Here is an 18,004-nt window from a genome sequence, read left to right on the forward strand (position 1 = left end):
TTTCGAAATTGGGGCCCATTGTCGGATACGATGACGTCTGGGAGGCCGTGGGTTGCGAACAGCTTGCTGAGTTCTTTGGTAACGGCCTCCATGGTGGTAGTTTTCATGTTGCTTACCTCCAACCAGTTGGAGTAAGCATCTACCGTAATGAGGAAGGTGTGCCCTTTCGTGGGTCTGGCAAAGTCTATGTGAATCCTGGACCATGGTCCCCTGGGGGTTTCCCATTCCAGGATTGGGGCGGCAGGGGGGCTAGGCCTGGTTTCCTGGCATCGGCTGCATGCTGCCACCCAAGCCTCGATCCGTTTGTCTATCCCTGGCCACCATGCGTAGCTTCTGGCCAAGGCTTTAGTCCGCACGATGCCTGGGTGTCCCTCATGCAGCAATTCCAATACCTTCCCTGTAATTTTTCCGGAATGACAACCCTATCCCCCAAAGTAAACAACCTTTTTGTAATGACAGTTCTGTTTGCCGGTTCCGGAATGTCCTGAATGTTTCGTCGACGTCTTTTTCGGGCCACCCCTTCTCTACCCAATGTAACACTCGCGCCAGACATTTGTCTTTATTAGTTTCGCGGGCAATGTCTGACGTGGTTACGGGTAGATCGGGCAGAGTCTCTATGCTAAGGGTGGTCGTTGTGGGTGCTGGGTCGGTGTCCAAGTCAGGTAGCGGCGTGCGGCTCAGGGCATCTGCGTGGGCGATTGTCTTACCGGGTCGGTGTGTGAGCCGGTAACTGTAGGCAGCAAGGAATTCGGACCACCTTGTCATTCTTGGAGATAGAATGTTCGGGGTAGCCCTGTTTCCTGCCAGGATTCCCAGCAGCGGCTTGTGGTCAGTGACGATGGTGAACGTCCGGCCGTAGATGTATTCGTGGAATCTTTTTACGGCGGCAACGATAGCCAGAGCCTCCTTGTCCAGCTGGCTGTAGTTTCTTTCCGGTTTGGTGAGGGTTCTTGAGAAAAAAGCGATGGGTGCTTCTTTTCCGTTGGTGAGTGTGGCTGAGGACGGCGCCGACGCCGAAGGGTGATGCGTCGCATGTGACAGGTAGCAGTAGGGTCTCGTTGTATTGGATGAGGACAGCATCCGAGGTGAGTAGGTCCTTGGTTTTGTTGAAGGCGGCCTCCTCGGGTTTCCCCCAAGTCCACGGGGCCGCCTTGTCCAAGAGCCTATGCAAAGGCTCCGCCGCGGTCGCCTTCTGTGGCAGGAAAACATTATAGAAATTAAGCAGCCCTAGAAATGCCTGTAGTTCCGTTTTATTCTTCGGCCTGGGGGCTTCCTTGATTGCTCTGATTTTTTTTTCGGTTGGGTGAATTCCGTGCCGATCTAACAGGTACCCTAGGAATTCGACCCTCTCGGTATGTAATTGGCATTTTTCCTTTTTAACCTTCAGCCCCGCATTTTTGAATTTCGTTAGGACCTCCCTCAGGCGACCCTCCAATTCTTTTTGGTTTGCTGCTGACACCAGTACGTCGTCGAAGTAGGGCACCACCCCCTTGATTCCTTGCAGGAGTCTCTCCATGAGGCTCTGGAATATTCCTGGTGCCACACTGACTCCAAACTGGAGTCTCTTACAGTGGAAGGCCCCCCGGTGGGTTACTATGGTTTGCGCCTCGGCGGTTTCTGCATCGACCGGCAGTTGTTGGTATGCTTGCGCCAGGTCGAGTTTCGCAAAAACCTTGCCTCCCCCCAGTGAGTGTAGGAGATGCTGCACTACTGGAACGGGGTAGGCGCTCCGTTGTAATGCGCAGTTGAGGGTGGCCTTATAGTCCCCACAGATTCTCACCGACCCATCGGGCTTGACTGGGGTGACTATGGGGGTCTCCCACCGGGCGTGGTCAATTGGTTCGAGAACCCCTTGATTGACGAGCTTGTCTATTTGCTCATCGATCTTGGGCCAGAGTGCGAAGGGTACCCGCCGTGGTTTTAGGCGTCTTGGGGGAACGCTGGGGTCTAGGCTGAAGGAAATAGGGGGCCCTCGGTACTTGCCTAGGGTGCCGTCGAACACTTCCTGGAAGTCCCTTGCGAGTTGTTCTTCCCAGTCGGCCTCCCCAATGTGATCGATGCCCGTCACTTCGATTCCGAGTGGCGCGAACCATTGCAGTCCTAAAAGGCTGGGCCGGTCTCGGTCCACGATCGTCAACGGGAGCCTTGCTTTTCGCCCCTTGAAAGTTATTTCGAACTGTCCTGTTCCGACTACCGGGATGCGATTGCCTTGGTAGTCCTTGAGGATTAGTCTCTGGCTTTCCAGTCCCTTTCTTTGGATTTTGGGCACCAGGCGCTTGATTTCCCGCCATGCAACCATGGAGAGGTGGGATCCGGAGTCCACCTCCATTTTGCATGGCTTGCCCTCGATGCTCAGTTCCACACATACCTTCCGGGCATCTGCGCTGGATGAATGGCCGATGACGACCGTCTGATGGGTTTCCTCTCTCTGCCGGTTCTGGCCGTTTCAGCGGCCCCGTCCGTCTCTGCTCCAACGATTTTCGGATTGGCAGTCTCTGGGCCTGGGGGGGGGGTGCCGTCTCGTCTCCGGTTGCTGTTGTCTCTCCGCCTGGGGCTGTAGTTTTTCTTAAGCCACCAGACTCTGGCGATGTGGCCTCTTTTATCGCAGTGCCGGCATATCGCGTCGAAAAATCAGCACTCTGACCGAGGGTGGTCGCCCCCGCACCCAGCGCATTGGGGTCCCGACTTACGACCCCGCCGATCGCGCCGGTCTCGTTCCGTCTGGAGCTGATGGATGTCCTCTTCCTCGTCTGTGGTGTCGGAAACGGAGTCGAGGTCACCATGGTGTGTGGTGGTGGTCTCCCGGTGGCTTGCGTCTCGGTTGCCGTGCCTGCCTTGGTGGTCGCGGTGGGTCTCCGCAATCGAGCCACCGATTTCCGGGTTGCTTCGGCTGCGGTGGCGTCTGCGAGAACGTCGGTGAGGGCGATGTCGCCTTTGGCCATCAGTCGGCTTTGTAGGACCGGATCTCTGAGCCCCAGGACGATGCGATCTCGGAGCGCCTCGTCCATGTCCGTAAACCCACACATGCCCCCGAGATTTCGTAGATCAGCCACGAAATCGCTGATGCTCTCGCCCGCTCTCTGGTCCCGCCGGTAGAAGTCGTGCCGCCTGATGAGGGTGGGCACGGCGGGGGCATAGTGGTTTCGGAGCAACGGCTCGAGATCGGCCCAGTCCATCGTCTTTACGTCTTTGGGTTTCACGAGGGCTTTCGCCATCTTAAACACCGCGGGCCCGCAGTGTGTTAGAAAGACGGCTCTTTTCTTCTGCCCATTCGCGTCCTTTAGGTTGCTACTTTTGAGGAACATCAGGAATCGGTCGGTGTATGATTCCCAATCCTCCGTAGCTGGGTTGAACGGCGCTGGCGGTGCGATGCTGGCCATCTTGTCGGTCTCGTTTCCTCCGGACACGTGTTCGAGGGGAATCAGGCTTGGAATCCCATCCTCGTCGCCAGTGTCGTGTCCATCGCGGAAAAGAGACTCGGAGCCAGTGACTTAGTTTCAGCTCTTTATTTGCTCCGAGATCGGCTTGGCTCGAAAAGGGAAAAGCGGCGGCTTTTATTCCTTGGCCGCGGCCAATGGCACCACTTTGAATCTCCCGTGATTAGTTTCCACCAATCACGGGAGATTCGTGGCGGGCCAATCAGTGCGGCTCGCTCGGCCAATCAGCTCGCCGTGCGTCTTGACCACTCACCGTGCGGCATTTACAAGTATGTAAATGATTGTACAGAACACAGGAAGTACAATTTCAGCAACAGTGTGGTCAATGTCTGGAACTCACTACCTGATTCTATTGTCACCTGCTCAAACCCCCACTCCTTTACCCTCAAACTAACCTCTATTGACCTCAACCCATTCCTAAGAGGTCTGTAAGGGGCATGCATAACTGCACAATCATGCCTACCATCCCTGTCCTATTGTCCCAATTATTACTTCTATTTCTTATATTTAAACTTATGCTTATTCTTATTTCTATTATATTGTAAGCATTTGACCAAATAAATAAATAAATAAATGCCTCAAAAGGTGATCACATACCCCAAGACATTGCAATGGTCATAAATATTCGATATGAATTCTGATCACGTGACCCTGGGGATGCTGTAAGAGTTGTGTGAAAAACAGTCATAAGTCACTTTTTTCAGTGCCATTGTAATTTTATAGTGTTTAAAAATGTCACTGGGTACCTGTGTCCTTCCAAGCATCATTATATTGATCAATATAACACAGGGAACTAGAGCCCACCAATCCTCATCAGAGACCTTGTTCTGATAATGAAATGAAACCGAGAAAGACTTGTTCTTCTCTCATTCTTTCACCTGGCTTTTACTGTTTTCTTTCTTTGCTGTTTTCTTTTTTTAATATGATTTTATTACATTTCAAAACCATAAATAAAAAAATAAATAAGGAAGAAAAAACTAAACATCATCAAATCCAAAAATTCCAAAATGTCCAGGAAGAAAAAAAAGAAAGAAAAGATTGATGATTTTTATGTGCTTGGCTTGGAAAATATCTGAATTAAACAAACTGAATTCATAAAATCTTGTGCCACTGCTACTGTCAAGGCAGTGCTGTATATTGAAGTCCAAGGAGTTTCAGCACAACCTCCACTCGCCCTTTTGTCTAACTCTAACCAATTATAACAAAAGGCTTGAGGTCAATTTTCCATATATTTTCCTTTCTTTTTAGCATTTTCTCACAAGCACAGGGCCCACTTTTTTTTTTTTTTGGATCAAAAAAAATATTGATCCATTATTGCTTGTGACATGAATTGACTTAGTGGCTTGTTACCTGAGCCTGACATCATGAGAGAGGGTGACTTACTCAAAGTTTCTTAGCTGGCTTTCATGTCTAAGGGGGTACTAGAACTCACAATCTCCTGGTTTCTAGCCTGGTGCCTTAACTACTAGACCAAACTGGCTCTCTCAGTTTTACATACATAATATATTTCATATGTAGTACATTGCATAAACCACATTGGTATCACTTTTTTTTTAATGTACAACCTTATATTTTTTGGTGAGAGAGATACATTTCATGTTGCCTCTGGATATGATTTATAATATGGTGACATCACAGAAGTGGTGTAAGACTGGTAAGAAGACAAGAGGAAGAGCCACTGCCTGGATAACAAACAGAAAAGAGATTTCTTAGCCCATAGAAGGAATAGGGATGGAGAAAAAGCATCCTTCATCACAAGTATAAACAAATTTAGTAACTTGTCACCCTCTTTAAAGTTAGAAACATCTCTTCATCCCATATCTCATATCTTATCTGTAAACAAATCTTAGAAGTATTTTCTGATTTCATTCTTTAAACAGTTCCTTCACTATTTTCATTGTTATACAGTATTATTTTGCAACATTTTAGAGGCTTGTAAAACTTTATCTAAAAATTTTAGTCCTCTCTAGGGTCAATGAAATTGCTTACCTTAGTTTTGTCTTGTAAAAACCAGATAGGATCTATTTCCCAGGAGGAGTTGTTTGTACTTTGTAATTAATCCTAATATCCTGTTGTAAATTGTTACAATATTCCAGTTTTATTTGGACTCCTCATCCATGTATAACTTTGATATAAAAATCCTTAGCTTTTTGCTATTTATTTCACATTCTTTAAATTTTTAAGTTTATGACACAATTTTTTTTTAAATCCAGGATTGAAGGCAGAATTACCCAGCATTTTCAAACTTGTTTTTCTGAAAGTCGGGTGAGGTTTGCGAAATTAGTGTTTAAAAATCTTCATTGAGGTTGCAAGCAAAATAGCTAATCCTGTTTTTTTCCTGGTGCTGAAATTCACGGATGATCTCTGTTCTGCAATCTCCTTGTGAGGAGCAGCCCTGGAGACCACTGATGGGCAATCTCCTGTCATCTTATCTGGAGAGGTTCCATATCACCTATTCCTTGATCTTTGCTGTGGCTGTTGGCTCTACTTTCACAGAGTAATCTTCAGTCTGATATACCTGTTGGAGGTCATTTGAATGAAGTTTGATAATATCAATAATAACATCTTGCTAGACAGATTGGGGTTAGAGCTAAAGTTGGAGTTGGAGGTGATTTCAGTGGTTTATCTCCTAGATGAGTGTATGATACCAGTTGGTGTGCAGGAGAGAAGAGACCATGGCTGCCCTATTGTGTTGTGCTCTATGCTCTTGAACGTCTAGGTCAATGGTGGCAAAACTTTTTCGGCTCCTGTGCTGATAATTGCATGCGTGGCTCGTGTGCTCGCGCTCGCGTGCCAGCACCCAGAAGGCAATGCGTGCTGGGCACCCACCACACCCCCTGCACCTGTGCGTGCGATCCCCTTGCAGCACTGCACATCTGCGCATGCGTGCACAATTCCCCTTGTCACACACCACATGTCTGCGCATGTGTACATGATCACTCCATGCTGCACATCTCTGCACATGTGCATGCAATCACTCCTGCGCACCATCCATTTGTGCATGTGCACACGATCCCTCCATGCAACGTGCATCTCTGCGCATGCGCTCATGACCCCAGCATGCGTTGCACATCTCTGCACATGCATGTCTCCTGAACACCCCCGCCCCTCATGCATGCACACAAGATACCTGACAATCAGCTGTTGGGAGGCAGCAGCAAGCACACATGTGCAACGGGGCTCTTCCAGGCGAGGTCTCGCATGCTAGGGGAAATGGCTCTGTGTGCCACTTCCGGCACATGTGGCATAGGTTTGCGATCACAGGTCTAGGTAAAACTACTAGAAGAAGACATATGCCATGTTGGGGGTGAGATATTTCAGTATTTCATCATATTCAATTATACATCACCATCCCATGCCAGGCCATGGGTGCTGATGCAAGATTTGGAGGCTGTGAAATGCAGCTGCTGTTTATAGATGAGTGATCTGATTAGGTCCACCCCCTTCCATTGACTCAGGGTGGGTTTACCCTCCTCCGTATACAAATTAGGGGTCCTCAGAATTACCATTTACAACAGTGATTCGTGTTTCGTCAACTATGGCTAGACTACTGCAGCAAGGTTGACAAGAAAATGCCATTGGTTGAGTATTTGGAAAACTGATTTGGTGATGAGCCTGGAGTGATGTTGAGAACATTGGGAAGAAAAAGATAGAAGAAATTGGTGAATGTCCAAAAAAAGAAAAAAAGAAAGAAAAATGAAATAGATGATTCAGAGAGGTAGTGATTTTAAGCATAGTTAAGTGAAAATGTTTATATGGACTTACTAAAACATTTTGATGAAAGTGATTTTTTGAAAGACTAAAAAATAGAACATTTTAGTACATTTAATTAATGTATTATTCTGTTTAATGTATCAATCTTTTAAATGCAGAGCACACATTTGGAATTGAAGAAATATATCCTGCACTTTATCATAAAATAGATTCAATTCTGAGTATACTCCCAATATCAAAATGATGAAATATAAATCTGTGTTTTGGGACATATAGTTTTGTGCTCAAATGCCATTTGATATATAGTTTGGTGCAATTTCTTGGCACCATTATATTTTAAAATCAGTAGCTGGTTGCCTGGCTGACAACATGATTTTGAGGTCTACGTATGTATTATTTTAATTTGTTAAGGGACTAGGAATTTTCTTGAACACAATAATATTTGATTAAATAGAGCAGGGGTGTCAAACTCTATTTAATTGAGGGACACATAAGAGTTGCATTTGATCTCAGGGGGGCATGACCAGCTTGATGTCACGTGTCAGGGGAGGGGCTGTGGTGGCCTAAGTGCTCTGTCAACGGAAACAGGCTTCCGAGCAAAAAAACCAATTGACTTCAAAGGAAGTGAATTTAGGATTGATGGAGACACTACATTTTTATATGAATATCAGCATCTTTCAAAGCTTTTTGGGTATAGTTGGTATGTTGGAAATATTCCCAAAATTATTTCCTAGACAGTCTTTTCCTTTTTCCTCTTTCTGCACATTGCAATGCCTTGACTTTTCTAATACCTTGCAAATAAATAAGGCTTCTTTTTGCAGACCTCCCGTCTCTTTTTTTTTAAAAGCCATGCTTTTAATAATGAATGCTGCTCATGTTTGAAAGTTTGTTCCCCTGACTGTATGTTGTCTGCTAAACTAGAATGTTCCACATTGCTCGTATTGTTGCTAGGCAGACAAGCTTTTGCCTGACGCATATTTCAATTCTTGACACTTTCAACTTCCCTCAGTCAGCACTGCTTTTTTCAAAATGTGACTCTGCTGGTTTGGCCCTTTTCAAGTCACACCAGTTGTTCTGTTCTGATTCTATCGCATTTTAAAACATTTCATTTGCTGAATAGTAAACATATGTTAAACATTCACAGCTCCTATGCCATAATATGATGATCTGGCTCACGTAACAGGGTAAGACAATGTCTTGAACCACAAGCCCTATTTTATATTATAATAAAATATAAATAATAAAAATATTATAATAAAATAGCATGTTATGTGAATCTTGCTAATTAACCACACATTTTTTGTGATTTTTGATAGCCACAGCCTAAAAAAAAAAATACATTGGGAAGGCAGGAGCAGAAGGGCAAAGAAGGTCTCACTATAGCTCCAGCCATTTTAATCTACTCGTGCAGCTTGAACAAATTAATGGAAGATAATGCATGATGTCTGTGGGGTTACCACACATCTGGGATTTCCCGGACAAATCTTTGTTTTAGACATTGAACACACTAGAAAGCTAAAAATAGCAAAATGTCTAGCATCCCTTATTTTTAAAGGGCTTGGAGAGCTTTAGAAAGAGCAGGTTTGCTTAGTACTGGGGGGGGGAATACTATAGTGATACTCTGATTTTGCTTTCTCTGTTCTGGAAGGTTATCACTTTGATGCAACAATGGGTTGAGAACAGGAGTGGCTCTCCTGGCCCCCAGGGCAGGTGTGGGATTCTACCTGGTCGGACCAGTTCTATAGAACCGGTTGTTATAATTCTGCCCAGTTCAGAGAACCGGCAAATCGTGCCACTGGCTGGCTCCTCCCCTCCCTCACCACCCACTCACACCTTACCTGGTGTGCATGCCATCAAACTTGCCTGCTAAGTCGCTATTTTTTCTTTCCCCCCCCAACCATCAGCTGTTCTGCTGTGCCAGGAGATTTAGATTAGCTAGATTAAAAAGCAGGAAATTGTTGGATTTCTTGCTTTCTAGCTAATCTAAAAGCAGAGCTGAGCCTTCCTTAGGACTGAAGCTTCTATTTTTCAGTGCAGACTCAGGTAGCCGATGGCAAAAAGATAGATCTCTGAGTGAATCTGTGATTCTGTGAGCAACTCAATCTGCCTGCCTGCTTTGCCTGATTTTGGGTAAAAGTTGCTCTTTTTTAAATAAAAATTTAAATATTTACATAAATATTTACAATATTTACATATAAGCCACACCCAGCCACACCAAGCGACACCCAGTCAGCAAACCACGCTCACCCTGTCACATGACCACCAAGCCACACCCACAAATTAGGCCACGCCCACAGAACTGGTTGTTAAGAAATTTGAATCCTACCCCTGCCCCAGGGTTTGTATGGCAATGGGCTATGTTGAATTATTTCTCAACTGTTCCTCTCAGATACATTGTCTTGAGTTTTGAGTGTGAAAACTGTTTAAGTGTGCCAGTTTTGCAGAAAAGAAATCAGATTTTGCCTTTGCTGAAGGGGGGAATAGAGCAGCCTTCTGTCTAGGTTTGATCTCTACCCTGTTCAGGTATTACCTCCCCAGTTTCAGTCCAGGATGAGAGGAATCAAGAGCAGCCATGTCTTGGTTAGGTATGCTGGAAATAGAACTGAAGGAACTGTCTTTATACTTACAGTACAACTGTCTGCCGGCAGGATGGGGAACCTTTGCATATATGCATTTATACTTGTGCTTCCATGGGAACCAGAACTTTGTATTATCTTCCAACTCAGGTGGAAGCTACTGTAGACAGATTACCCCTTTATCCATCCCCTCTCCCCCTCCTTCCCTCCCTCCCTCCCCCCCTCTCTGCAAGAGATGGGAGAGGAAATATTAGTTATATATTACTTCCAGATTTAGAACCACAACCTTGAATATTAGCTGATAAGGTAAAACTGTAGGGATATTCATATGAGCCATCAATAGCCATCAGATAGTTTACTCCAGAGTGCTGATTTGTGTCTTCCGGCTAAACTCTTGCTAATTTGGCTTCCTGAAAATATTGGGTCTGCCTGTTATCAACTGAAACCTCTGGCTCCTCTGAATCAATGTTAAATGCTAAATAATTATGAAAATTCTAGACCAATTTATTTAGAAGGCATCTGGTTACTTAATCCTGATGGATGCACTGGTTCTCAGACTTGACCCCACAACTATTGGACTGTAGTTCCTATTCTCCTTAAATATCACTCACCGTTTCAGAGATGAATGAAATTGAATCTTGTAGTGTTGTTTCACAAAAAAATAAACTATTAGTGTGCTGAGAGACCGCAACTTTTCAAGGGCTCAAATGAGTTTTTCCAGCGGTATCTTGGGTTGTCTTTTCATGCAGTTGTATGCAAATTTGAAGCATTTAACATAGTACAGTAGATGGGATTTATTGCCATTTTTTAACATAAAATAGCTATGATAAATAATATAAATAAAATCCTATTCCGCAGTTTTAGTTTGTGTAACTCAGTGAATCCTGTTGAACTCACACCTTCTTTGATTCCACATTTTTCTTTTCTGTGAATAAATGCATTTTTTCATTTTAAAAAATGCAAAAAAACCCCCACCCCATACTTTTCAACATGAAACGAAAGATGCTAAGTGTTGCGTGTTTCAGGTTTAGTAAGTATGGCATGGATTGGCTTGAATAATAAAGATATCAGCCTGAATTATTAGAGGATGCTGCATTAGTCAGACTTGCTGGAATGATCACATGGTATTCTATCGCCTTTCCCTGCGAGCTGCTGCTTGTCAGCAGCTGGTTGAGCTGCAGGCTGCAGGCCAATATCTGCAACCCCTTTTCTTCCAGAATCTTTACAGCCTGCTGCTCTTGGTGATGCCTGTGGCTTGGCCAACTAAATGTTTCTCCTGAGACTTATCAAGGTTATCTTGCAGACTTCAAGGCCTCTGTCCTATTTCCTAGGCCATGTATGCATTTGAAGAATTCAGGTAGGCTGTTTCATACATCAGCATGCTTGGCTTTTTTGTTCCTGGAATATTTCCGTTGGGTAATGTCAGACTGCTTTTACGGTTGCAAAAGGTTTCCAATATGCAAGGGGGATTTTTGCCTTCATCTAAAAATTGCAGCTCTTCCGTACTGTTTGGGAGGTGGGTGTGTCAAAGATGAGATGCAGGTAAACAATAGCTAACTGCATGATGAAGTACATAGATGAGTAATAGCTTCTTAAGCCTTACTGGGATTTTTGTCACTGCTGCTTCCTGAAGCTGCAAGTGTAATCTAGAGTTATAAAAAGATCGTGTTCAGCCAGGAAAAATAAAAGGCATCTTTGCTATCCTTGGTAAATGAGAAATGCTTCTCCTCTGTAAAGAATGCAGATTTTGAGAGTTAAGGAGCAAAATATCCTTGCATCACATATAGGAATAAACTGGGGAGCTTCTGCACCACATACATGTCTGCTTCTTGTGGTTTCATTGCTGCAGGATTTCATTGATATAACTTAGTAAAAAATGAAATGCTTTAGACACCACTGCAGGGATTTTGTATAAAAATATAAAGTACCATATATTTAATAGATAATGGATAAGTAGAAAAAAATATAAGAAGTGGATTTTTTGTGTGTGTGATGGTACCTTTGGATAATTATTCAGTCTTAAAAATGTCTATTAAATTATCAAAACTCAATGCTATTCTTATTCTACAACTAAATAATGTAGGGATGTATTACACTTTATAATATTTAGGTTTTTTTTAACTTACTATTTTAGGATGTATCCATTGATTTCTTGTTGAAACTTACTAGTATCAATAATGAACATTTCCATGTTGCTTACATTTTATTTGGTTTTGTCATAATGTCATTTTATTATGGCATTATGTAAAAAGCTAATTTGGTGTCTTTTTGCATAAAAAAGCAGATTGTTTAGCTGAACACCAGTCTAAGAGGGAAGTATGGACTTTACTTCTAAGGATAGTATGATTAACATAATTTGATGTCAGATACAATATTGGTAATATCTTTGCTCTTGTCTCAGATCCTTAGCAGATTATTGATCATAGCTAATTCTTAATTTGTGAAAGTATGTTTGTGGAGTTTAGGATAAAAAACAAGAAGAAACATGTGCTATTTAATAAAAACAGGAAAATTACCATCTTGATAACAGAAGGATTTTACTAGAAATCGGTGCAGTGCTGTATTGTAACTGCATTGTTATGAGAATGCTAGCAAACCTTGAAGAGGGCCAATTACTGTCACCAAGTTACACTGCAAATACATAAGAGGCACCAACCCTTACTGTATTTTTGTGTTGTCATCATGCATAGATAAAGACCCAGTGATACAAAAGTGGTTTTCATCATGATACTCAGATCAGTCTGTTAGACAAAATATAGAAGGCAAAACCACATTATTATCTGCTGATAGCCTCAAGCAAGATTAGCATTTACCTAGTTGTCTTGGAGCAAGTAGCATGCCATTTTTTTTAATTAAAGAGACTTAATTTGGGGAAACTACCTCATTTCTTCAGTAACTACTAGTAGTGTCATCTAGCATCGTCCATAAAACCCAGTCATCATTGAAGTGATATAAAAACTGTCTCCATTATTCTGAATTGGTAATAAAATAAAGTTGGATGTCTTTAGAAGGTACTACAAGCAACTAGCATTGATGTCACTATAGTCACTAGCTTAGTATTTTTTCATTCATTTGATGTCATAATTATATTTTTACACTTCCGTAAGAATGTGAAAGTTTTTAAACTACAAAGACTTCTTTGTCAGCCAGAATGAAGAATCCCTTCTAACTTGTACAATTACTGATTTAAATTGAACATAATTAAGAATGAAAACATTATTTGCTACTGCATAAACAGCATTTTAAATAGGATTGATGTTATTGAAAACAAATATTACCAAATATTCATGAAGATGTAATTGAAATAAAAGTATATCATTCCTTTACCCTTTTATTTTTCCATTTTTCTTCTCATTGCAAGTTTTAGAGAAGGATCTTTCTTCTGTCCTTGTATGGGACAGCCTTTTTCCATTTGTTACATTTCAAATGAGTTGGATTATATTTTCCATAACTCTCCACCTCTGAGAGATGAAAAACATGTGGAATTCAGATGATAATTATATTAAATAAAATGAAAATCCTATTTATAGTGTAATGTTTTGTAATGTTTTTAAGTGGGTGGGAGTGTTTGACATTTAAATCTATGGATATCACGAGCACTACTATCCTCTTTGGTTAGCCTTATTCAGTCATCCTCTAGTTGAACTGATCGAGTTAAGCATTCAGGGACAGAAGAGTTAGAAATTGGGCTAAGAAATATCCATCCTTTTTTGACTAGTTCTCATTTTTGTTGATTGGCCTTCAGTTGTGTTGCCTTTAACTGAAAAACTAATTGCTGGGATAGAAAGTAGCTCTAAAGGTGCAAGTTTGAAGTCACATAAAACCAAAATATACAGTATAACTGGAGGTGTGTATGATTTCTGAGGATTTGGTGTGTAAACTGTGCTTGGTGTGTTTGTGCCTGTCTTCTAGATGCCAAATCTGTTCATTTGAAATGAGCCCACCTGTATTCAGAAATAACTATAACATCATTAAAAAAAAAAGATTATAACAGTTGCAGGTATGGCCGATAGAAATGAAAGTATTGGATTAAAATCACTAAAGTGGGAATACTTTTATAAGTTGAAGGAATCAGTGCCATTATATGTGTAAAGGTATTGCTGTATTGCTTAACAGGTTGATGTTAGCTAAGTGTTGCAGAGTTTCCTGACTCTTTGGATATTCACAATGTAAAGATTATCCAAAGCATTTGGCTAGCTTCCAAATGAGGTCATTATATCTGTCTACTCTGCAGTTAGATGTACACTCTTCAATTTTCCATCTTAATAAGCTAATGGATTTCATTCTGATCTCGGATTTTGTTTTGGGAATCCAGCATTTGATGATGTGAAGTCTATGAAATAACAACATTGAAAGCAGATTGTTTAATGAATCAAATAATTAATACACCATATTTATTTTAAAGCAGATAACCTCAGTTCATACCTATGGTTATTGTACAGATATTAAATTATGATGTCCTCTAATGAATTCTTTCTGCTTCTCCTTTTATATGGCGTCTCGATCACATTGAAGTTGTCGATTTTGATCATTCAGTGGCTTTTTCTATATAAAATGCAAATGAAACTGAAAATAGATAACAATTGAGATAACAATCATGTAAGTCCAAATAGAGGTCATATCCTTCAAGTCAAATGGCCTGTCTTGCAAAACAGGTTTAGGATTAGAAAAAAATGTTCCCCTTTCATTTGGAAACTCAGTGCCTGAAGCTGAGGGCCAAGGAAGCCTTGGTTTCCCCTTTTCCTTGGCCCTCCTGTGAGTAATCTTCCACTCCACTCATGAACTCCGCCTATTCCTTTGACATGTCTGGAAAATCAGGGAGCTAGAGAGGCCATGACTTGTGAGGGAAACACTGATGAAAAAGGCGCACCAATTTTGGAGTGCATTTTTCCACAAATGCTCTGTCTCTTAGTAGCCTTTCCACTGTAACAAATACCAAATCCTATTTCTTCTTTTCCTTGAAAACAAGATTGTTTCCACCTCATATTCTTCTTTCCCATCCACAATCAGGAGTAGGAGTGGAGGATCCTGGGATCACAGAGCACTTGGAGGGACTTCCTTGACTAGCCAGGAGTGGACTTTCATCAAAAGCAGTGAAAATATTGGGTTTACCTGTTGCGTGGTGCTAAATGATCTCACAAAATTAGAATCCAGTTTCTTTGATGGTCTGGTTAAAGTAGTAGAAAGCCATATTATGTCCATCTTTGAAATCAGTGGCCCCTCTTGTGTATGCGCATCTGCTATTTCCTTGTACCTTTTGCCCTGAGCGATTGTACTTTCAGTGGGTCATGAGCTGCTTGCTGTTCCCTGAGAAACTGTGCTGTGCTAGGAACAGATCCTTACTGAGTGGTTGTTGATAAAACCCTTGGGTGGATTCCATACATTGTTTGAAATGGTGACATGCCAGTTGATGAGTGTGCGTAGAATTGTTGTATGCAAATACTGCTGAAGAGAGAAGTGCCAGCAGTTATCCTGGCTGTAAATGCTGTAATATCTTACATACTATTGCATTACCTGGCTAATTTTCTACGCCACTCCATTAGTAGGAAAGTGGTGAGCTGAAGACAAGTGAATCTGTACTTTTAATAAGTGGAATAGGGATCTCCAAAAACCAAAAGTGAATTGGCTTCCTCTGTTTTTTATTATGTGAATGTCTCTTCCTTTATATCTAAATAGGTAAAGGTAAAAGTTTTCCCTGTCCAAACATGTCTGACTCTAGGGGGCAGTGCTCATTTCTGATTTTTAGCTGAGGGAGCCAGCATTGTCCGAAGACATTTCTGTGATCATGTGACTAGTATGACTGTACACCAAGGCACATGAAATACTGTGACCTGCTCACCAAAGTGGTATTTATCTATTTATTTATCTACTCACATTTGCATGCTTTCAAACTGCTAGGTGGGCAGGAGCTGGGGCAGGTAACAGGAGCTCATCCCATTGCATGGTGCTCAGGTCTTGAACCCAGGCTGTCAGCTTTCCATCTGACAAGCTTAGTGTCTTTAACTGCTGAGCCATCACATTCCTCTATCCTAATATGTTGTCTAAAAAGAGCTATGCCATAGTCTGTGGGTTGGGAGCAGGAGTGGGATTCTACCAGTTCGCATCTATTCTCTTGTTAACATTCTAAGCAGTTCGGAGAACTGGTTGTTAAAAGAAATTACTGGCCTAATTCTGTAAGGAAGGCAGGAAAGAAACATTCTGGTGTTGCTTACAGAAACTGCCTCTCCATTAACCCTTATTACATTCTTGGCAGGACTAGACTTCCTGTCTCAGGAACCTCTCTGGAGTTTTTTTCCCCTCCTTTGCTGGTACTTTGCTTGTGTGGAGTGACCGTTCAAAGTTACAATGGCACTGAAAAAAGTGACTTATGACCATTTTTCACACTTAGGACTGTTGCAGCATCCCCACAGTCATGAGAGGCCAGGCGAGGAGATGAGTGTCTCAATGTGAGTGATATTGAGTTGGCCACACCCAGCCAATAACATGACCACCAAGCCACGCCCACCACCCAAGCCACACCCACAGAACCAGTTGTTAAAAAATTGAATCCTACCCCTGGTTGGGAGTCCCCTACACAGTATAAATGGGACATCTTGGTGAAACGATCTACTATTATCAAAATAGACACATTACCTTGCACTAGTGTAAATCTATGATTGAATCAATTGACACCATATCCCAAGCCGGGTAGGTGTGTTTAAAGGCTGTCACCCAGAACTGGGTTTGAGTGCCAGCAGACATGGAAAAAATCCACAGAGATTTTTGGCCATCAGTAATCTTTAAGAGTCCTGTGGACCATCTGTTGCATGCCTAAGGATGCCCTTGAAATGACAAACTAAAAACATAGCATTTTTTCTGTCTTTCCATTTGCTTACCAAGGTTGCGAAAGGACTCAGAAGTGGACATACTGAAAAAAGCTGAATCAGTCAGGGAGAGACAAATAAGACTCCAAAACAAATTTCTTATTGGGCAGTATTGAACTTCAGGGTTTAGCAATTGTGGTCTAGCAACAGATTTCTTCATATTTCACCAGTGACTGTAGCTGGCATTTTCAGAGGCAAAATGGTCTGTTATGCAGGCCCTCAGCAGGGACTGATTGGGTTCTTGTCTTTATACAGGTAGTCTTTGGCTTACAACCACAATTGAGGCTGGAATTTTGGTTGTAAGTCATTGCAGCCATTAAGCGAATCACCATTAAGTAAGTCATGTTATTAAATGAACCACATGATTGTTAAGTGAATCCAGAATATCCAATAGTCACTTTTTGCCATTTTTGCCAATTGTAAATGCAAGCCATTTGCCAAAAGTCCAAAATATGATCGTATGCTCATGGTATGTGGTATGGGTGTTCAGCAGTCATAACTTTGAAGACAAGTCATAAATAACGTTTTTGAGTCTGTTGTAACTTCAAACTGTTGTAAAACAACCTATCATTGACTGAGAACTACCTGTACTCTCAAGACCTGACTACTGATTGATCTCTAATTGAGTTGGTTTCTGATTGGTACAGATTGGTGGGTGCTGTTTCTGTTTGGTTCTTTTTGCCCAATTCTGATTTATTTTTTTAGTGGTGTTGGTTCCTGATTGGTTCATTGTTCATGCTGGCTTTTGACTGGTCATTTTTGGAGTGTTTGTCCCTAATTGGATTTTTATTTGTGCTGAATTCTGGTTGGTTATTGTGAGCAGCTGTGATCTTATTCAGTTCTTGTTCAACCAAGTTTCTGATTTGTACATTTTATCCTATCTATTTTTCTATCTATCTATCTATCTATCTATCTATCTATCTATCTATCTATCTATCTATCTATCTATCTATCTATCTGGAAATCATCTGACTGACCTTTGGAAGGACAGATACTGAAGCTGAAGCTCAAATACTTTGGCGAGAGGACCCATTGCAGTGGTGGGATTCAAATTTTTTTTTACTACCGGTTCTGTGGGCGTGGCTTGGTTGGCATGATGTGACTTGGTGGGTGTGGCAGAGGAAGGATACTGTGAAATCTCCATTCCCACCCCACTCCAGGGGAAGATACTGTAAAATCTCCATTCCTTCCCCACTCTTGGCGGAAGATTACTGCAAAATCCCCCTTCCCTCCCTACCTCACTAACATCTTTCCAGCTCCGTTTTCCTGTGCATGGCAGCAAAAGAAGACCCAGACGATCAGCTGGGACTTGGGAGGCAGAGAATAGATGGGGACGGGGCAGTCAGAAGTGGTATTTGCCGGTTCTCCGAATTACTCAAAATTTCCACTACCATTTCTCCCGAACTGGTCCGAA

The 18,004-nt window shown here is 42.2% G+C and overlaps 1 protein-coding gene across 12 annotated transcripts in view; it reads left to right on the forward strand.

The window, feature by feature from the left end:
* The window catches only part of EVL (Enah/Vasp-like), a 147,993-nt gene that overhangs the window by 15,186 nt on the left and 114,803 nt on the right, over positions 1-18,004 (forward strand). For 2 of the 12 annotated variants that reach the window (XM_087952170.1, XM_087952171.1), the window contains exon 1: positions 10,950-11,084. The exons of 6 other annotated variants lie outside the window; for them this stretch is intronic. In XM_087952170.1, the coding sequence (XP_087808296.1) occupies positions 11,062-11,084 (23 nt within the window). In that variant the 5' untranslated portion in view covers positions 10,950-11,061. Of the gene's footprint in view, positions 1-10,949; positions 11,085-18,004 lie in introns of those variants that run through there. 4 more of the 12 variants (XM_087952158.1, XM_087952163.1, XM_087952157.1 and 1 more) reach the window with 2 other exon arrangements.

The sequence above is a fragment of the Notechis scutatus genome, chromosome 1 (genome assembly GCF_049901735.1).
Source record: "Notechis scutatus isolate UNSWTSFEM ecotype Mainland chromosome 1, rNotScu1.2, whole genome shotgun sequence".
Classification (NCBI taxonomy): domain Eukaryota; kingdom Metazoa; phylum Chordata; class Lepidosauria; order Squamata; family Elapidae; genus Notechis; species Notechis scutatus.